At 38.6% G+C, this 22,784-nt stretch overlaps 1 protein-coding gene across 4 annotated transcripts in view; it reads right to left on the bottom strand.

The window, feature by feature from the left end:
- Positions 1 to 22,784, bottom strand: part of MAP3K20 (mitogen-activated protein kinase kinase kinase 20) — a 162,838-nt gene that overhangs the window by 59,675 nt on the left and 80,379 nt on the right. For all 4 annotated transcript variants that reach the window (XM_075609048.1, XM_075609047.1, XM_075609050.1 and 1 more), the window contains exons 8-11: positions 21,610 to 21,696; positions 16,869 to 16,943; positions 16,202 to 16,308; positions 9,907 to 10,042 (exon numbers count right to left, since the gene is read on the bottom strand). In XM_075609048.1, coding sequence (XP_075465163.1) covers positions 9,907 to 10,042; positions 16,202 to 16,308; positions 16,869 to 16,943; positions 21,610 to 21,696 — 405 coding nt within the window. The remainder of the gene's footprint in view (positions 1 to 9,906; positions 10,043 to 16,201; positions 16,309 to 16,868; positions 16,944 to 21,609; positions 21,697 to 22,784) is intronic.

Raw genomic sequence — 22,784 nt, forward strand, 5'->3', positions numbered from 1 at the left:
GTGTAACTGTAGTACCTTTTCTACTTGCCAAAACACTGCATTTGGAAACTTGTATCATGCTTTAAGGAGAAACACAGTGTTCACTTACAGCGTTTTCTTAATTAAGGAATTATCTCAGAAACAGCAATCAGTAGACCAGTAGTCTTTCTGTTCAAAGTACCTCAAGCACAGTAATGCGCAATCATTTTTTAGAAAGTCTGCAGACATATTTGCTACTTTGTATAAATTCCTCACAGTGAAGAAAGAAAGATCTTATGATCTGATGATTGAACACTGGTATTTGGACACATTGAAGTACAGGGACATAAACTTGATACAGAATTGTTTTTTAAAAAAAACCCTGTGGTAAATGCACTTATGTGGTCTCTTTCCCCCTACACATTACTAGCCCCCTTTTAAGCCCAGTGCTAAAGAATGTAATTATTGTGTATTCAAAATGCATATTGGACTATTGCTGCATTGAACAAAACTAAAAAGTCTCTGTACATAAGAGTCCACAGGGAACTGCCCTCTCTGCCCCTAAATGTAGCCAGGATTAACTGCTTGAATATCACTGCTGGTTATTCCAGCCATTATACTTGTTCACAGTTTTGTACTATAACCCAGTGCAAACTTTTTGCCTTGCAAAATGACGCCCCATCTGCTCGTGCCCCCCCCCCTCCCTTACCTGGTCTGAAGCGTCAAATGGCAACGCATCGCCGAAGCCGACTGAGTCACGGTAAGTGAAGTTGCAAAGGCCTTGCGTGGGCCCCCAGCATTTAATTTAAATTCCTCGGGGAAGAGTGCAGGGCCTCTGTAACTGCTGCGCCTCCCCCTCCCCCCAAAATCTTACGCCCCCCCAGTTTGCGCACCCCTGCTAAATCGACCTGGTGGCACTCATATCATCAGGAAATAAAATCTTTATTTTTCTATTTTCAGAAATGACATGAATAAAGGTCTCACTGTGACATGGGTCCTATTACCAGCCTGTCCACACAAGAAACAAAGTGAAGGCCCCTTTGATAACTTGATGATTTAAACAACAAAATGAGTTCCTGCCCAAAGAAGTTTACAATCTAATTTTCGTGCTCACAGCAAACGACAACAAAGAGCTTTCCCAAAGTTGCAGAAAGTTGATTCTAATCATGTTCACCCATTACTTTTCTCCAAACTACATGCTCATCACTATAAAGATATATGTATTGTATGTCTTTATTTATATAGCGCCATTAATGTACATAGCGCTTCACAGCAGTAATACATGTGGTAATCAAATAAATAACAGATCATGGGAATAAGTGCTTTAGACATAAAAGTAACATTAAGGAAGAGGAGTCACTGCCCCGAGGAGCTTACAGTCTAATTTGTAGGTAGGGAGAACGTACAGAGACAGTAGGAGGGAGTTCTGGTATGTGCATCTGCAGGGGGCCAAGCTTTATTTATCATGTTCAGAATATCCACAGTGCTATTCATATGCTTCTTTAAGCAAGTGTGTCTTAAGGTGGGTCTTAAAGGTGGATAGAGAGGGTGCTAGTCGGGTACTGAGGGGAAGGGCATTCCAGAGGTGTGGGGCAGTCAGTGAAAAGGGTTTAAGGCGGAAGAGGGCTTTAGATACAAAGGGGGTAGAAAGAAGACATCCTTGAGAAGAACGCAAGAGTCTGGATGGTGCATAATGAGAAATTAGGGCTGAGATGTAAGGAGGGGCAGAAGAGTGTAAAGCTTTAAAAGTGAGGAGAAGAATGGAGTGTGAGATGCGGGATTTGATTGGAAGCCAGGAGAGGGATTTCAGCAGGGGAGATGCTTAGACAGATGTAGGAAAGAGTAGAGTGATTCTGGCAGCAGCGTTTAGGATAGATTGTAGGGGAGACATGTGAGAGGCAGGAAGGCCGGACAGCAGGAGGTTACAGTAATCAAGACGGGAGAGAATGAGGGCCTGAGTCAGAGTTTTAGCAGTTGAGCAACAGAGGAAAGGGCGTATCTTTGTTATATTGCGGAGGAAAAAGCGACAGGTTTTAGAAATGTTTTGTATGTGAGGGGCGAATGTGAGAGAGGAGTCGATTGTGACCCCTTGGCAGCGTGCTTGGGCTACTGGGTGAATGATCGTAGTTCCAACAGTAATGTGGAAGGAGGTAGTAGGGCCAGGTTTGGGAGGAAGTATGAGGAGCTCTGTTTTAGCCATGTTGAGTTTAAGGCGGCGGAGGGCCATCCAGGATGATATAGCAGAGAGACATTCAGAAACTTTGGTTTGTACAAGCCTTGAGAAAGCATGCCTTGCGAAACGTACGTCGGCAGTGACGTCATCACATCAAAGGGGCGGGACTAACGCTCGTGATCGGAGCGCGACCGTCTCATACTAGCTCCTCAACACGGAGCTATACTTATGCATTGAGCCTACTATAATTTACCTGAGCAGTACCCGTGGCAAACTTGAATACACCCAGCACAAGCAAGTAGGTGTATAGCTATCCAGCACTACCACAGGGCCTGCTTTTTTAATTATACCAGATACTTATGCTGTTCTTACCTACCGAGGTGTGAGTAGACACTACTTGTGTACTACTGTTCTCTCTTTTTTATTTTTTTTGTGCCAACAGCCACATGCTGTGTTCAGAAGAGACACCCCCTTCAGGGTTGCCCTTACACAGGTGACCTACCTAGTGTGGGATATCTGTCTACTGCTAAGACTGTGTCCATATATGACAGCTACTATCACTGACATTTACAGTGGTGTATTTTCCTGGACTGCCTTACTATTGGCTGTACATAGTTATCACTACAGTCTCTGTGACAGCCCACTGACACTGACATTTGCAGTGTACAATCTGCTCCTAAACACCTTATGATCACATGGGCAGGCTGACTCACCCATACTAACTTAGGTGTGAGAATCTCCTCTCCTGCCGGTATCTGCTACAGCTACCAGAGAGTGGCTGCACCTGTGTTATTTTCCAACAGGCAGAGGCCACCTCGGTATAATCAATCACCTAGCTACACCCTGCATATATCATCAAGGGTGATAGCCCACATTTCACGCACATTATTCGGCATATTTTATTTTCGCTACGCTTTTTTGGCTCACTTTGAGTCTTATCTACCCTGGCAACCTAGTGTTCTACCCATATTTTAGTTGAGTTATTACTCCCATTAAACACTTATTTTAATCACTCACTCCTCATTCCACTCACGACCATTTCCATTTCAAGTACACTGTGATTTATGTATATATTTGAATGCTCTCCAGTGGGGTTCTGTTCTCCCTTTGCCTGTTTTGTACAGCAGGTGTAAGGTCAGGTGTTGAAAAGTATATTTGTGTGTCGTCAGCATAGAGGTGATAATTAAACCCAAAAGCTGTTATTAGGTCACCTAGAGAGAGTGTGTACAGAGAAAAGAGAAAAGGTCCCAGGACAGAGCCCTGGGTACCCCCACAGAGAGATCAATAGAGGAGGAGGAGGTGTTAGCAGAAGAGACACTGAAAGTACGATGGGAGAGGTAGGATGAGATCAAGGATAGAGCTTTGTTCCGAATACCAAGAGTATGGAGAATGTGAAGGAGAAGAGGGTGGTCCACGGTGTCAAATGCTGCAGAGAGGTCGAGTAATATGAGCAGAGAGTAATGACCTCTGTCTTTGGCAGCATGGAGGTCGTCAGTTATTTTAGTGAGGGCTGTTTCCGTGGAGTGAGCAATGCGGAAGCCAGATTGTAGAGGGTCTAGGAGAGAATAGGTGTTGAGAAAATGGACCAAGCGAGAGAATACAAGACGTTCAAGGAGTTTAGAGGCAAAAGGCAGGAGGGAGACAGGTCGATAGTTAGAAAGACAGGTAGGGTCAAGCTTGCTGTTTTTGAGTAATGGTATGACTGTTGCATGTTTGAATGAGGATGGAAAGGTTCCAGAGCAGAGGGAGGAGTTAAAAATGTGTGTGAGCGTAGGGATTATAGTAGGAACAGAGGTTTTAGGAGATGGGAGGGAATGGGGTCAAGAGGGCAAGTGGTAGAGGGAAAAGAGGCGATCAACAGCGACACATCCTCCTCTGAGACAGTGGAAAAAGAGTCAAGGAAGGCAGGAGAAGAGTTCGGAAGAGGTGTAGGATGGGAGGAAGAAATAGAGGGGATGTTTTGACGTATGGATTCCACCTTTTCCTTAAAATAGTCAGCAAAGTCCTGAGCGGAGATGGAGGAAGGAGAGGCAGCTGAGGGTGGTTTGAGTAGAGTATCAATTTACATCAATTTGTGTAATTAAGCTCCAAGTTATGACTTAAGCCAAGAGCCTAGTGAAGACTAAGGCTAGGTTCCCACTGGCTTCTACAGCGCCCGCTTTGGTGTGCGCTGCAGGGAGAAGAGCCGCCCCTCAATGGGGCCGGGCCCGCTGCCAGGATTAGCCGCAGAGCTGCGCGAACAGATTTTTCTGAAGGCAGAAAAACTGTTCAGATCTGGCGATGGAGCGCTGGCCACGCCTCCCCACCCCCATGGCGGTCCAGCCAATGAGAGCAAACCTACTTGGAGACATCATGGCCGCACCCCCCCGCTACACCCCCATCATCCTCCCTCCCCCATCATCCTCCCTCCCCCGTCTTTCCCTCTGCAGCTCTACACAGACCGGGGAATAGAGATGCACGTGCCGCCAGCTTGGCAGAGTGAGTGCAGCGCCAACACCGGGGACGAAGCCTAAAGCTAATCATCTGAAAGGGCAAATAGGGGCTGTTTTTTTGTTGTTGCTACGATGAATGGGCTTGCAAGTAGTACAGTACATTAACACCTTTAGGTACAGTAGTAAAGTTGTCATAAAACCAGTTCCTTGTAGCATGTAGAACTTTGTTTTTTTTTTATAGCGAAACCTTGGCAAAGGTTATTGTGGAAACAAAATCATATTTATGTAATTAAAATTAAGGAAGAAGATTAAACAGAACTTTAATTTTGTGCTCTGAAGCTCAGATAAATGTTAAATTAATCTATAACCATCTTTAATCTCAAATACTTTTTAGCCCAACACTAAAAATATAACACCATTTATATTGCAAACAATATTGACACATGGGGTGTTCTTATATATAATACTCAGTTGTTTTGGGCCAATATGAGCTTTATCCCCTGTAGAGTTATGATATGTCCAATAAAGGATATCAGTGCTTAATTGGAATCTATTCCAGTTTTAAACACTCAGCAGTTTCTCCCTGTGATGTGTTCATGCTTCTTGTAAGTACATCCCTATTTATTCCCTCAAGCACAGAACACAATGTCACTTGCCTTCTTTCAAGGATCTAGAAGCTGGTGCTGAGGTCAGACATCAGTACCAACTGCCTGTCAGGTCAGCCAATTAATTTGTAGTTCTCTTGTAAAAGTTCCAGAGAATCTCTTCCTGGTAGAACATTACAGAATGATAATATCCCAATAAATGTCAACCTTGATCGGCTCAGCTGGCACTGAATCTGTTAAGGGTCCAATCCTGCCTGTACATGTTTTTTTTATTGGTTTGATAACTCAGACCACTCTCTTTTTCCAAAAACAAAAAGCCACGACTATTTAATATATAGTCTCCACAATACTTGCCTATGGTGGAATGCATAAACCCAATGAAAATAACTTATACCTTCAACACAAGCTCCAGAAAGTAGCTGGCCGAAATTTTCTTGTAGCCCTAGTCGCATTTCAGACATTGTAACTAAATTATTTGATTTGGTATCTTTCCAATTGTATAATATCTCTATATACCTGTTTTTGTGGAATGTAGCATTTTAGTTAACCCCTTAGCGCATTCAGAAATATGCACCGCAGGCAGTTGTACTATTGATAACAAATGTATCCTTTTAAGATGAATAGAATTAAATCAATGAGTAAAAATCAAGATCTACATGCCAAATTAATTAAAATAAACTATAAAAATGCATTCATTGTATGGCTACTATTCTCAAGCAAGAGGAACATAGCTTTGAAGCATATTGAATAGAGGCCATTGATACACTAAATGGTTTTTCATCAAATTAGCTGAAGCATTTCTACTAAAACATTTGCCGTACAAAGAGAGCTCCATGCTAAGGCATCAGGTCGGAAGTTTCAACAGCCCCGATATTACAATCAAAGCAGCAATCTCAATCTAAATTCAAATGTTCTTTTTATTACCCCAGTCAAACAAGGGGGAAGGGGAGTCATCCAGTCCCCAAGATACTTCCTGATTTAGTTACCAGTGTTTCCTGAAGGGATTTTAATAGCCGTCCAATAGAACGCCGCAGAAGATGACGCTGCGGATTCCTATTGGCCCACGGCACCCACGTGATTTAAGGGACATTTTGTTTCTTCTGGATGGTGAAGAGACCCCGTTAACTTCACTGGCATCTCAGTAAATTAGATGTAACTCCCGCTTCCAATGCTGTAACATTTATAAAACTGAAAGAAAAAAAAACGAGCAGGCAGTATTGCTGTCTCTAATTACACTGCTCTCCCTATTCTTGCTGATGAATCACGGTGTCAATTTAGTCAGTCGCTATACTGCATGTATTTGGTCAGCTAAAAAAACATGTACAAAGAAGAGGGTTAATACGCCTGAGTATTGCATTGGGGAAGCCGCTTCCTTCGCCTGTCTCAATTTAATAAGTGTACATCAAACAATAAATTCATTCGGTTTCCCAGAAAGCCGCACGCGCGGAAAGATTCTACAAAATGTGTAGGATTCTGTTTGCTCTGACAAAAACAGGGAGCAGGAAAGATGATTCACTTTAACAGGTCTTGGTATGTAAAATAAAAGGCACAATTATGTCTGCTATCAAAGAAAATTGCTGAAATGTGTTGTTTCTGCACAGACCGTATTATAAATATGTCTAACATAAAATTAATCTTCAAATATGCTTTCATTATTCCTTTGGATATTCATCTCCTTTATTAAAACTTCAATTGCATTTAAAAAAAAATGTTGATAAGAAACCAATGGCAAAGCAAACATAATACTTTTTTTTCTATACACCTGATAATATTAAATAGACTAAAAAGTGTTGACCTATCCAATCATTTTTTTTTGTACATTCCATTGGTGTCTATTTTGTTGCAAAATGATTTAGTCTTCTGCTCAAGCAGAACAAAATCCCTGAACACATTTAAATTGATGTCAGTAAAGAACCATATAAGCATTGAGCTGCATGTTTTTTTTTTAGCATGATAAAAGCCACAGCCATCTTAAACACAAATAAACGTAAATTGTCCTGATAACTGAAAAGCTTGGTTTGTTATTGGTTGCAGGATCCGCACATGTACTGGTCACATCAAAATTTAAATTCACCTACTGTAAGCACGTTGCAAATCTAAACCGTTTGACAAGTGCAGGTGTATCCAGTTTCCAGTCTTCTAACAAAGCAGTTTATCATTTCTAGAATATTTCTCTCCTATCTATGCACTACCCAATTTCCTCCCCAAAATTCAACGCGGCATGAATTCATTACATTATTAAAATCCATCTAATTCAAGAACGCATTTCTTAGACCACCATCATTTATTAACATGATGTTCTTAAACCCCCCTCTAAAATCCTCTGATCTCCTGTTCATTCTCATGCTTTTACTAATGGGCTGTGGATACCTATAAGAGGGCGGGTCCATACGATAACCTCCATCCCCTTGAGAAGGTCAAATGTCCAATAAAAAGTCAGGTGTGTGATGTCATTTTGGGACGTCCCTAGCTCCCTTACCTGGTTGCTATACCTTGTCCTCCCAGAGACAATATCATTGGTATGAGGGGTATTATGACTCCATGCTGGAGGTATATACATTTATTTCGGTCAGAGCCTAGCAACCCAAGAAATCGTTATTTTGCCCAGTGTTTTGCCTTTGTGTCCTTCGTACCTTACATTTTGATTATTTGTTAGGGACAAAAGCCCTTTTGGGTTGTTGATAATATAAGACCAGGGTGACTATATATTCATTTTCATGTCTCCCCCACTCTTCCATGGTACATTATGGACATCCTGTCCCTGAATGGACCTTGTTTGAATAGGGAATAGCTTAACCTACATACACTGTGATGTGATGGTGCAGAGTTATAGCCTACTGACGTGCTTGGTATGAGGGGAGGGTGTCACTATTTGGGCCTGATTTATTAGGTTTAGTCACCTGGCAGCTACATTTCCTCTAGTGAGGCTTAGATTTCCTAGCCCTCGCCCATTGAGGTCGCTTTTATTTTTATTTGATCTTTTATTTACATTATGTTGTTATTTGACTTGTTCACATATATATTTTAAATGCACATAAAGCTGGAATCTTATATTTCAGATGATGGGGATTTGCTGATCTTTAAATGTGGGGCACCCTGTAGTGGACATGATTATAGGATCTTAGTACTGGAGTAAGGCTTTTTTACCCAAAGGAATAGCTCCACTAAAATATTAATTTAGAATTAGAATACATTAGGAGCAAGAAGCCAGGTTACAGTACTACAAGAATGTATTGGTTCTTTAATTACAAGACTTCGGAAGTAGCAGGTATATATAATGTAGTATTGTATTCTAGTTTTTGTTCATTTTCATGGATTTCCCCTATGTGAACTACAGCATTACTGTTAACTGCGCCCTTTAAAATTAACAATCAAATTAAGCACAGCTTGAGCTCTAATTTCCCCATTCCCTATTCATTCGATTGACCTTAGGCCAGATTGACTAAAGTCTACTAAGGTTTACTAAAATTCGATAAGCTGTGAGGCATTTTAAGGCCTGTTCATGCAGATCCCACCTAAAAGTGTCCTGGGGATTAACACAGTAGATCTTGGTCCCTATGCATCAGTGATGAAACTACTTCAGCACTCAATACGGATAGTTCCTTTTGATTTCCCCCACAATAAACATATGTATTTATTATTTTATTTTATTGTACTCAGAATGATAGCTTTCAACAAGTCTGCCAGAAATAATATATATAGATATATATAATTTTTTATTTTTTTAAACAAACGACTGCTCCATTGTGGTAACTAAAAATCAGAAGGTACTAAATCTATCTCAACTATAAAACAAACAGGGCTACCAGTCATGCTGTCTTTTGAATGTAGTAGTAAATAATTGAATGAAGCCATGCATCTCAAATGGTATTGATCATGTAGAGGTGAATAAAATTCATATACAGACAGACAAAGAACATGCATGCATTCAAAGGACCAAAGGAGACTGTATTAAGCATGATATTCTAAGTGCACGGAAAGCTCATGAGATTTTTTTGGCCAGCAGTATTTTATTAGTATCTTCATCATTACTGTTTAAAAAATGTGCAGTACATTTCAGACGCCTATTGAAGCAAAGGGTTTAAAATGTGTTATTATATTCCCTGTGTTTCGTTTCCTTCCAGTGTTCATGTATAACAGCCATAGAGTGTGCATTGTTCTTATTTATCATACAGTTCTATAGAATTTATATTTCTACCTTCATTTGAACTGATATGTTTTCCATTCTCCCCTGTAATATCAACCGTTAGTGCAGTTAAAGCTATAAATGAATCTCCAGTGTTTCCTTAAACGGGCTGCCATGTGAAGGTGCTCAGATTATTCGGCTGAACTGAGAGAAATATTTTGTAATGAAGGGGGGGGGGGGGGGGGTAACTCCAGTCCTCAAGAGCCACCAACAGGTCAGGTTTTCAGGATATCCCTGCTTCAGCAAAGGTGGCTCAAGCATAATGACCGAGCCACTGATTGAGCCACCTGTGCTGAAGCAGGGATATCCTGAAAACCTGACCTGTGGGTGGCCTTGAGGACTGGCGTTGCCCACCCCTGGTGTAATAAACCATGTGTATTGTACTATGCAATGGCATTTTTACCGTTCTCGTGAGGACAACCTAAATGAGTGAGATGTGCAGGATATCACTGTGGCATTTGAACCAAAGCTGTGCCCAGAGTTTGAACATAACGGGAATCTAATCCATGAGACTGCTCCCTTAAAGGAGTTTTAAATCCGTGTTGTACTTACAGGTGTATGAGACTGTTCTGTGAGCTTTTGCTCCCACACTTTTAAGCGTTTCTCGCGCTCTTTCAGCTCTTGTTCCTTAAAACTCAGATCCCGCTCCAGTTTTTTCAGCCTCTCCAATGTTTCTTCAATTTCACATCTGCACAGGAGACATATTGTTCAGTTTGTTTGTTCTTTAAGTTAAACAAGGTAAATAGTGCTGCGTTCTAATACATTTCTCTGGGAAATAAATGGTTGGGGGGGATTTAGTGGAGTAGAGTAAATTCAACATATTCTGCAATTAAACTATAGTGGGCCATTATCTCAGAAAATACCCTAAAAAGCAGGGGTGGGCGACTCCAGTCTTCAAGGGCCACTAACAGGTCAGGTTTTCAGGATATCCCTGCTTCAGCACAGGTGGCCCAATTATAAAGACTGAGCCACTCTTTGAGCCACTTGTACTGAAGCAGAGATATCCTGAAAACCTGACCTGTTGGTTGCCCTTGAGGACTGCAGTTGCCCACCCCGGCTTTAATGAGTATAGAACCAAACAATAGATTTGTATAGTACATTTTTTTTGCAAGTCCTTTTATATCTCGAATCTACTCAGTGATGGAATTGTGATGTTGGCATTTAGGAATAATACAAAGTGGACAATGCATACATTCAAGGGGAATTGTAGAGGGTAGATCATCATATTTAAAGGGATCCGAAAAGAAAACTTTTATAACAAACTGCCAAGAGTACATTTATTAAAAGTCAGGTTCATTTCAGATTCAGCAAAGAACATGCCCTTTATTCATTTTAAACTTGTCACAATCAAAGGGCAATCTATTAAAAAACGGTTCACTATAAAAATATGTTCTATGGTGTATTAAACTACCACTTTTAATAAAAGGCCATCCAATTTAATGGTGTGATTATTACTTCACAAAGGCTGGGACTAAAATGCTTTTACTTCAGAGAATTCTTTACCTTTTTGCTATGCTCACGTATAAGACCGTTAATAGCAACCACACAAAATAGCATATGTAATCAATACATAAACGGCAATGTTGGTGTGCATGAATAATACAATTTATGTTGATTTATTAATAATAATTAATATACAGTAATAAATAAATAATCCAGCTGTAAAACAGACATGATGTGTGTAATTTCTAGTATGGTCCCGTTTGCATCAATTTTGGCTGCATTTGCATTATCAATAGGGTGACCAAAAAATCATTTTAAAACAAAATATATCTCTTAAAAATAAATATTATTATGGTATTTGTCTAATGGCATCCCCAATGGCATCCTGTGTTATTGTTTTATTTATCTCCCTCTCTCCTCTTCCCTCTCTTCTTCCCCCTTCTCTCTCCCCCTTCACCCTCTCCTTCCTGTCCCTTTTACCTTTTCCCTCGTCCCTTCCCCCTCTCCCTCGTCCCTACCCCCTCTCCCCTGTCCCTTTCCTCGTCCCCCACATACACATACTCTTACGCACATACACCCACACACACTTACACACATACAAACACACTACACAGCACCACCTAATGGCCGGAGGAGTAATTGAGCTGCACAGACCCTGCTCATCTCTCTGCTCCCGGCAAATCCGGGACATTGTCGGGACACCGGGATTGTTCATTTAAAAACCTGGACGTCTGGTTACGCTAATTATCAAGTTAAACAGGAAGTGAAGAAATAGGATGATGTAGGCAGGAATTACTTTGTGCACATGTAAAAATGGTATTTATAAAATCTGCCTTTCTTGGTATTGTTTTAAGCAAACTAATAGGACAAGCTTGCATTAACCAACTGTTGTCGTTCAGGAAGTGTGCATGAAATGTATCAAACGTGATAAAGAATGTTTCAAACATCATGTGCATACACTAAAGTAATGAATGGCTGTCCACTCATACATTCCATAGGTAGCTTATCACCATGGTAAGGGATGACATAGTTCCCTGTATATGTATTTTTCTTTGTTTCCTTTTAACATTTGATTTCAAGAGTCATTCTAAGCATGAGTTGTCATCTCTACGGTGTTCTATATTAAATTCCTTTTGGTGGATTGGGGATATTCTGCTTTGCAGGGCATCCAGCACAACTCCATAGGACTTTCATGAGACCATTTTTGAAGCTGCTCTTATTTCTCTTGAATAGATTGAACATAGCCATATATGGCCAAACGCCTAACACAAAACGACCTTTTCATTATACATTTACAATACAAGTGGGGCAAGAACTCATGGTAACATATTCATGTCTACAACAAAGAAAAAAAAACATCCTTTACAAAGGCCTACATATTCTCCCAGGCAGTGCAGAAATATAGATTGGGTTACCGCTAAGTATTAAAATATACCCCACTGATAAGCGGTTGGCGACCAGCAATTGGAATTGTTCCAGAAATAAGGATCTAAGCAAACTGATCAAATAAGAAAAAGATGAGATTTTTATAAAAAGATTTCATATCTCGTGCTTGAATTCTACATACTGTTCTTTTGACCTTTTTTGAGCTCAGAGCAAGCCTACTTTTTCGGCAAATGTCTCTCCACTGTCAACATGACAAAACTGGATGGATTGCCACCTATCACTTAAGACAGGTTTGCTACAGAAGCAGAGAACAGTAGAAAGGTTTGATCTTACTAAAGTAAAAGCTGAGACGGTAGTGAATTCTCATTAAATAATGCTTACAAAATGCCAGGCAAAAGGTATTAAAAAAACAAAAAAAAAACAAAGATCCTTTTCTACGGTGGTAAATAATTTAACGGTAAAAAAATAATAACTAATTCAGTTCCTGAGGGTTCAATAATGCATTATAATACATAAAAGGTGTGAAAATTGGTATTTAATTGGAATAACTGTTTCAAAAGGCTTAATTCTGAGAGGTTCAAGAAAACTACTAGCAATTTATTCAAACAGCTAAAGCATAGCTCCAGATTGCTGTATTTATGTACATATAGGCAGGCCATTTAAATGCATCATTGTTTTTGATGGCTCATACCTTGAACTTAAGATGAGTTGCTAAGAAAGTAGCTCTGTTAATGGGTATTTCCACAGCATTATAATGACCTGAAACTGCAGTAATAGCTAGGGTTCCCATTAAAAAAAAAATTAAACAAAAGAGCCCATAGACCAAAAGCACACAGGCAACAAATAATCTTACAAGGTCCCCTCTGTTGACAGATAGACTGTGGGGAGAATGGTAGGCCAGAGGGTTCACCGAGAGTTCCTCTTGACCTTTTAGGGCCCTCTCCCCAAGGCAGCATGTGATTAGGGCAAAATAATTTTACCTGGAGAGCTCAAGGCAGGGTAATGACAGCAGCTGATTGGCTGCAGCTTGGTAGGGTGTTGGACCACAGGGGGTAAAAATGAAGGTGTTTTTTTTAGGGGCTACTTACCTTTGTTCCTGAAGAGATCAGACACCTGGCAGTGTAAAGTAGTATTACAAAGCTAATGAAATAAGACATTTATGGACAACCACAGTACGAATAGGCCACACGTGAAATTGAGTTAATAATATTCATTCACAGTGAATCTCAAGACAAATAATGTTAATTATTGATAAGCAAAAGTTTCGTTCGAATTAAATTTCCCCATGTATAAAATGCTGCATGTGTAAAATGCCAAAGTAATTTTTTTTTCTTCACATTTTCAACTCTCGCTTTTGTATGTGGGGGAAAATATACTGAATATATTTCAAATAGCACATAAACGATGAAGCAAAATAAATGGCAGGAAGCTGAAGACCAACGGCACAAATTGGACAATAAGTTAAGTCTAGTAAAGCACACTGTACAGGGTCTGTATGTGACTTTGAGTCACTGGTGTTCACGTTTCCTCATTGCGACAATATCCTAATCAGATGACTAATTCAATATATATTTTTTTCACATTGCCAAAAATGGATAATATTTCTACTGTTGTTTGGAAATGGTGCTGATATTTTACATGAATAATGTAAATGTAGTAATTATTATTACTTGCAACACCACAAGTACAAAAAAGCGCTCAGCGAGCAGTGTATGGTTGCTCATATTAACGGTAATATGGACAAGCATGTTGAAGGTGATTGGAATAAGACTCCTCAACATCTTGAAGATTTCTGCTTCTGAGACGTTTGAGAATACCCTATTTTTGATCCATAATAAGCATGTGCCATAGAGACATAGCAATACATGCATTTTGTATTTCCCAGCAGTAGATGGTGCAAGGTATTTTACTGCACTCACAAGAGGCTGCTGCATCTTTACACCAAGCCTCAGTGCTGATTCAGAAGGGGAATCAAGTCAACTCTAAATCATGCTATTTATATTCTCATCATGTGATCTGGCTTTGCAGAACTATCACGTAGTCACTTTTTCCACTTACATTAGCATGTCCAAGCTATTGATTTAATTTGGCAATTAAAACAAAACTGTTGTGGAACTGTTTGCATGATCTTCTGTCTGTCAATCAGAATCATTTTTACCCCCCTTTGAGTGGTTGCATTTTTTATTGTTTCACTAACATTGTACTGGCAGTTTAGAATATTTTAGTATCTGTGTTTTCCCTGGACAAAGTCCAATGTTTCCTAATATAGACGGCACTGGGAAACTTCTGGTACCAATCCCCTGGTGATGCAGATTTGTTTTCACTATCTTTTCCCAAGTGATAATATGAGCAGATGGCTCCAGATTATGGGGAACAGATAGTCACCATTTTAGGCACCGTTTTTCTGGGAAGAAGAGCTGTAAAACTCGGACTAAGACCTTTATAAAGTTGTATTATTTTTTATCACGTAACCAAATGCTTAAAATACAGTGTAACCAGCAAAAGCATAGGAGACATGTATTGGGAAATAATAGATATACACTGGGTTAAAAAAAAAAGGGGGGGGGAATGTTTTTATTTTTCGGCATATCTTGCAGAAAAATTACTACATTTTCATGAAAATTTGAGCAGTTATAGGTCTGTCACAGTAGATTATTACATTTAAGAATGATTTAATAATCTAATAAATATTCTTTGGAATTGGTGACGGCGTGATGACCTCATCAAGTGCATAGTTTCAAAATAGTGTTTAGCGAAGAAGATAAGCACGTTATAAAGTGCTGAGATAGAGCGAGAATTATGGTCCAAAACGCTTACATCAAGTGTTTCCTGATAAAGGATATTTTCTAAGAGGAATTTAAAAAATGAATACGTAAAACCACGTATCGTTCAGGATTGGGAGCAGCTGAAACATTTTATTGCAATCAGTCAGTAGCGTACTCATCTTTGCACGTTCGTTTCAGTAGAAGGACATTTTGAACACACTTTGAACTCAAACTTTATAGTAATCTTAGTGTTTCAGATTAGATTACAGCAGTTTAATAGATTTACGAGGAATGAAGGGAAAAATCCTATTTCTCGTTTAATGAACATGAACCTACTGTAGCGTATCTGGTACTTGTTGACATCAGTTGGTTGTCTACATTGTGCTTCTTATATAGTGTTAATCTACATAACAGACCTACAATTAGGCACATTTTCGTGGAGATTGAGCAAGAAATATATAAGGTATGATGAAAAATGAAAGGGGTCCCTTTTTTTCCGGAGCACGGTGTATTATAAAAGTGGATATGTGCACAAAGGTTAACATTATTGATCATATATCGGATAAAAGGCCTGAATATAGTTTTTGAGCTTGGATCTTTTACTGTGTCTTTGCTGAAGGACCCGTCAAACTGTAGGTTTGCTGCAGAATGCAGATTTTAAATAAGCGTTTCAAGATTATGGCTCGTATTTACTAAGCAGTGCTACTCCACAAGACACCTTCCAGCATAGTCTTGCAAAATATGGCTCTTTGTGTCCACTCCAACTGAAAAGACTGTGTGGTGTCTACTGGAGTGGAAGGTGTCTACTGGAATGGAAGGTGTCTACTGGAATAAAAGGTGTCTACTGGAATGGAAGGTTCTACTGGCATGTAAGGTGTGTACTGGCATGGAAGGTGTCTTCTGGCATGGAAGGTGTTTTATGAAGTAACACTGCTTAGTCAGTATGACCATTGATGACCCATTGACTTGAATGGGGTCACAATCTGTCCTCCAGCATGGAAGTTGTTTTATACAGTAGAGTAGTACTTCTTAGTAAATGTGGCCTTGTCTGTTTTGTCTATCTTTGGCTGCCGAAAACTGCTAAACAGCACTCCCTTGAACTAAGATGGTTTTAGAGCCATGATAGAATGCATTGGTACTCGTACCTATTGTGTTGCTCTGCCAGTATGAGTTGCAAAGGAGGTATTGTAACATGGGTTACATTATATAACCCTTTATCTAGATAATATAGTGCTGCAACCCTTCAGTCTTACCTCCACTCTGCCTTGTTATGCAAGAATGAATTACATTGGTCTGGAAGATTGCTGTCATTTGACATGGATTCCAGGTTTGAAATAATCTGTTTGAATGATGGCCTTTTCTGGAAAATAAATACAAAATTCATGCATTAGATAAACATGTCTAATTCTGTAAATTAAAATAAAATAAATTCCGCAAATGGGGGGGGGGGGGGGTCGTTACATTATTTTTGGGAAGAAAATGAAGAAAATCTCACATTAACTTTTGTAGAATGGAGAAATTTGTAACAGGAAAACAAAAATTGGCAAATGATACTTAAAAAAAAAAACAAAAAAAAACTAAGTATACAGTAAGGCAGTCTCTCTGAACATGTGGGACAGGAAGAAGCTTACCTAACTGTCACTGCTATTTCAGTGCCAGAGAGGACAGGGTTAGTAGGAATAATGCTCCAGGAATTCAAAAGTAACCAGCCTTGTTTAAATAATAGGATTATGAAGAGTTTGCCATTAGGTCCCACTAAAGTTAACTAAAAGTGTGCGTTCTTAGAGGTTTGTATTCTTGTTCAACTGCAAAATTAAAAGCTATGTACAGCTCTGGAGAACCCATGGGAACAGATTCTATAAAAACATTAATAATAAAAAAAAGTACAGGCAATTGCTGTTTTAAATGAATAGAACATACCTTGGAATCTGCCTCCCAACACACACGCATCAATTCTGCAAAACTTCTGGGACAACTGCTCGGAATGGTTAACCTCTGAAAGATGCATGAGATCGCAACAGTTTATTGTGCAGCACGACAAGCTTGCAACTCAAGTTAAACATAAATACAGTATACAGTATTAAATGGACAGGGGCATCTTGTTGTAGAAGACAAAAAGAAAGTGTAACAATGCCCCGTCAAATGAACATTTGAGTGAGGATAATAAACTGTGAAACATCATGTGACTTTACAAAACCATTCAAAAAACTCCACAAAAAAATTGTCTACCTGGCTAGGGTACACAATCAAGTTATTACAGTGGGCTTTTCCATCTGACGTTTAAAATGGGAGTTCAATTAATACATTTGTCCCATCTGTGTGTTACAGTCCTGTAGTAAATAATATGCTGCAGTGTATTGTCAAATGGTTGCGGACAATTGATTTTAAATAAGCCACATTTCATCCTGCGGGAATTGAATTGAAATAAATACAACCCCCTTTTGCATAAATAGACTAGAAGCAGTCTTAAAAAATAGTACAGATGCCATTTGTGTGGTAATTCCCTTTACTGCCAGAATAATGTTTATTTGTTAAAAAAAAAAAATTATATATATATTTGTGAAGCTTATCTAAAAGCAAAAGTGAATTTAAATATATATTAAACTGAAAAGTAAATAAGCTTGAAAAAGACAAATACAAACTGTTCTTTTAAGTCTGAGGATAAATGAAGGGCTTACTGCTGAAAGTGCACATAAGCCATAGTCATGGAGAATTAATAAATAGGGTCATTATTCAATGATTTGTCTGTATTAAAGAACCCTTTTTCATTCTCTTATTTGATCAAATGTATAAACAACGGAGCTATGAGGGAAGAAGTAATAAGCGATTGACATGTAACGTGCTGGCAGCTGCCTGCCAATGAGCCAAGTGATTATTTTTGGGCAAGCCCAGAATGATCCAGAGGAATAAAATGACACAACACTATAACGACACCTGTAGACTAGTAAATCAAGCCCACTGTGTCAATGCTTAGACTTGCCTGAACATCCTTTTAAATATGTAAATGTCAATAAGCAAAAAATATTTTGTGTGTATCAGAATACGGGAAACGGCAAGATCGTTATTTGGGCAACAACATGACAATGACGTACATGGTGCACCATGGGAGGTAAGACTATCCCAGAGAACAGCAATGATTTATTTGCATCACTACAATGGAATAGTAACACCAACTATAAGATACCGGAGATAACTATCTTGTGAGCTATTTCAAATCTGTAAAGTATATCTATATGTGGAAGACATGGAAGAGCCAATAAATAAGGTTCACATTAGCAAGTCACCTAAACCAGATGGCATCTCACCCAACAGTTCTAGAAATACACGTATAAAACTGAAATAGTTAAATATGGATGAATCTATATACTCTGTGAGGGTCATTTTGCATAGTCCAATGTGGCAGTTTGGGCAGATTGTTTCATAGGAATTTTCGTCAGAAACGGCCTAAACAGACTATATAGAATAAGGCCCTATATAATGTGCTGGAATTCTTTGAGGGAGTTAACTAGGTAGATTCAATTGACAATAAATGGACATTTTGTTAAGGTCTCTCACCAAAGGTTCTATATATATAAAACAAGCAGTGATGGAATATGTGGATAAGCCTTGGTGGATCCACAATTGGTGAAAGGATAGGATGAGTACAAATAAATGGTTCGTTTTCACACTGAGAGCAAACTGGAATATGTTCTTGATTGTGTAGTCATGGTTTGGGTGTATTAACAAGTGATCTGAAGAAAAAGGCAAATTGTAAGATGGCAAGATTTGCAAATACTCATTTGTGCAAAAAAAAAAAGTTCAAATCAAACTGAGATGTGCTGAAAAAACTGGGAGACTGGACGTTTGTATCCAATGAATTTTAATGTTGCAATTACACAGCAATTCAGATGAGATAAAATGAGCCAAAATAAACAATTATATGAATGATCTACCATGACCCAGAAAGAGATCTTGAAATTATTAAGGACATCTCATTGAAATCATCAGCCTAATGTTGGCAGTGGTCAAGAAGGTTTATAAATGTTAATAGAAACATTGTGTAAAACTATAATACTCTCTAGAACAACAAAATCCAGCTGGAGAAACTACAGAAAAGGGTGCCAGTAATGGTAAATGTAATACTGTACCTTGTGTACCTTGTGAGACAATGCTGAGGATAAAGGCACTTTAAAAGAGAAAACTTTGGGTGACAATGAAGGTATATAAAATCAACAGTGTTATAGGGAACAGTTCTTCATGACTTCACCAAATACGTATGAGGACCAGTGGACACCCACTGAATCAATGAGGTATGTAAAACAAATAAGTAACTAACACACAGTCAGACTGTGGAACTCATTACAGCTGGAAGAAGGTGACAGAGGCCCAGATTAACTAAAGGGTGCTAAACTTTAGTATGCCTTAACTGCCCTTCATCTAAGTGCTAAAGAATAGCATTATTTAGTGAATCTGGGCCAGAGTGTCTTACCCCCAATATGTGATGTTCTTTAATCTCCACAGAAACTTCCAGCGCTGATCACAATTGAAGACGGGATACTGGCTTTAATAGACTATTTAGGCAGAACTGATTATGGTAGGTTTCATGTTGTTCTTTGTCTTTTTTGTTACAAAGGTTAGGCTGTTTGCTTCCACAAAGCTTTGCTCTGACAATGTCAAAAATAATACATTGTGGTGCTTCAAATCTATTATAACTTGGCTTAACATTGTATGCAATTGTATCCTGTCACTCTGATCTTGTGTTGTATTTGTACATTTAAGAGAACTCTGATCTATTATCATTATTTATATTCTCTTCCCTTTAGAGTTAGCCAATGTTGCAATGCAGGTTTAAACCACACATAATTAGACTTCTGTTTGTCTACTTTTATAAAATGCATGCATTATTTCTGCACTCTTACAATCTAAAAATGCAAGGTATTTAGGTATAGCATCTTTTTATTGGTATATAGTCTATTTATATATCCCAGTTACTGAATTTCTAGAAACAAAACGTGCAATGCATTTAGATTAATTGGAATCTATGGACATTGTAACAAGTTACAGTATTGACACATAGAGCATGCAAAAGTGCCACACAGAATGAAAAGATTTATCGTATTTAAATCCACATGCACCTTGTTGAAGGTCCTAACCTAAAGATAACCCAATCTACATAACACAATATATAGACATAATACATTGACTGAAGAAGGGATGTGGTTTTAGATAAACTTGGCCCTTGCCTGTTTCTGATTTGAGTACGGGGACCAACTCTAGGGAATGGTGCTCGAGATGGAGGAGGTTTGATCTGTCCTAAATAGGCAACGCAGGCTTGAAGGGGAATTTATGGTTACTAGAGGGAAGAGCTGTTCCCATGCACACAATGGTCTGTTGACGGAGGAGTGGTTCCCAGTCACACAATCACAGGCATTATAGTGCCAAATCATTTTTGTTTCCCGGATGCTTGTAGTTTTTTTGTGGTTTGAATGCAAATAATAATCAGTATTTTTTTAAAAACGCATCAAGAGCTGGAAGTTGGAAACACCAAAAATGTTAAAGACGCATATAAAATACACTGATGATAGCCACAAATAGGTTGTGTTAGAGGCAGGGGAGTTTGTCTTGTTGCTACTTTCAGTACATGCATGTACCCCTGTAGTGAAATAAAACAGGTGCAGCTATAACTGGCACATACAGTGACAACAATGATAACATATACTATAATATGCTCCAATAGAGTAACACACCAAAATGGCTACTAAATCATCACATTTGAATTTAGGACAATACAAAACAAGGAAGTATTAAAATGAGGGATACACTTCAAATATTGTTTTGAATGGATTACCAACATTAGTCGTTTGGATTTTTAAAAAATTAAATAAACTGAACAATGCATAACCCAATTTTTAACTCTACAGCATTTATACAAAAACAAATGGTGCAGCTATTCTAAAATAATGCGACAATTATTGTTCAATGTGTGCTTTTCCCAATCTAAAATTAAAATGCAGGGGAATTGAGAGCAGGATTCACGGCATAGGAAGTGTTTACACCACTTAAGACTTCATTCAATGGAAATGCTTTGAGGAGGAACCTTGCAGTTCAGCCTTAGCCCTGCCAATACAAGTTATGAGTATATCTTTAATGTAGAGTTGAACATCCTGCGGGAGGCTAAACTGTAATTTTCTTTATTTTTTTTTTCTTTTATTTTTGAAACTCTCATCTAAGTGACAGCTTCTTGTAGTAAAGGGACTCCTGCTGGGAGAGTTAAGTTGAAGTAGCTGAAGGTCTCTTACAGAAATATCAACTCCTGGCCAGTAAAAAGATACCCAAAATCGCGGGAGACGAAGTTAAACTGGTCCCCTACCTTGGACGCAATGGTTCCTTTCATCACTAAGAACAAACCCCCAGGTTACCCTATTGAGACTGAGAAACTAGTACAGTAGTTCTACATTTTTTGATCTACAGCATCACGATGTGAAGCCGCAACAATTAGATGTAAAGGGTCCATTCATGAGGAATAACATCACTTTGACCCTTTGTGTTAGCTCCTACTGGTAATCTTTCCATAAGCGTTGAACTTACTTTCAATTTGAAGAACATGAAAAAGTCTTTTGCAAACCCCCAATACTGTTTTCATATCTATCAACTGTATCTGAGCATAAAAAAGTAGTCTTACCTCGTGTTTTTCTACTACAAGCCAAGCTACTTGTAATCCTTCCAAGCCTTTAAAGGGAACCTCCCGTGTTAGCATTTCCCAGAGAACCTGTAAATAGAGCAATTTAAAAATTATATTTTATATCTAATAATTACACCCTTAACATCCATAAGCATTCGTACATTCAGCGTTATCATAATGTCACTACAATAAATAATAAAAAGCAAATTATTATAATAAAAAATTAAATAAACACCAATAGGTTGTACGGATGCACACATTTTAATTGCGCATGTATAATTTTGATAAACGGTGTGTACAATAAAGGCAGAATATTCCCTCTTACTGTATGTATGAGGAAAAAGGTAACATTGAAACACATGTATCATAGAGAAAAAGAAACCTAGTATACAAGCACTCCGTCACAACTAAATGTATAATGAATGTGTTAAAATACTTTATTAATAACCAATGAATAAAAAATAAAATGTATGTCAAACAGCACGTGACTGTGTCATTTGTAACGTAACTCTGGGTAGTTAGGTTGATTTTACATATGGAGATCCTTGATTGATATTCAGGATCTTGTGCTATTATTATAGCTGCCTATAGATATAGGAATGGGGCCGTAGTGGGACCACTGTGTAGATAAAGTCTTGTCCCAGTATAGATGTATCAGAGCGTATAATTTGTAAGCGCGCTGTAATCTTAGACTTTTTGGTATATATGTTAGTGATCCTTGGCATGGGTAGCGAAGATAGATCTGATCTATGTGACCACCTATAGTAAATGGTCATTTATGAACCAGAGGGTAACCTTCTTTATTACTGCTTGGCAAGATGTAAGGTTATGAGGATAACACTAGAGAGAAACACTGTTAAATGTTTCTCCCCTTGCACCATTTTAGCCTACAGAGGATGATATGGTGTGCACAATAAGATGACTAGTGTAACCCTCACAGTAGGGTAATCATACATATAGTGCCAACCTGATAATGTACTAATATATACTCTGGCTTGGCTGTAAGGCTAATACAGGGGATAGTGGTACATTCCCCAGAGATGATGTACAACTGGTCTCCAATAAAGGAGATACCTAGTATATAGTGTGAACCCTCATAGCACTTGCACAGGGAGTGTTTATGGCAAACAAGTGCAGTATAGACGACGTGAGGTTCGCATCCATAAATTATTCTG

Source organism: Ascaphus truei, chromosome 7 (assembly GCF_040206685.1).
Source record: "Ascaphus truei isolate aAscTru1 chromosome 7, aAscTru1.hap1, whole genome shotgun sequence".
Taxonomy (NCBI): Eukaryota; Metazoa; Chordata; class Amphibia; order Anura; family Ascaphidae; genus Ascaphus; species Ascaphus truei.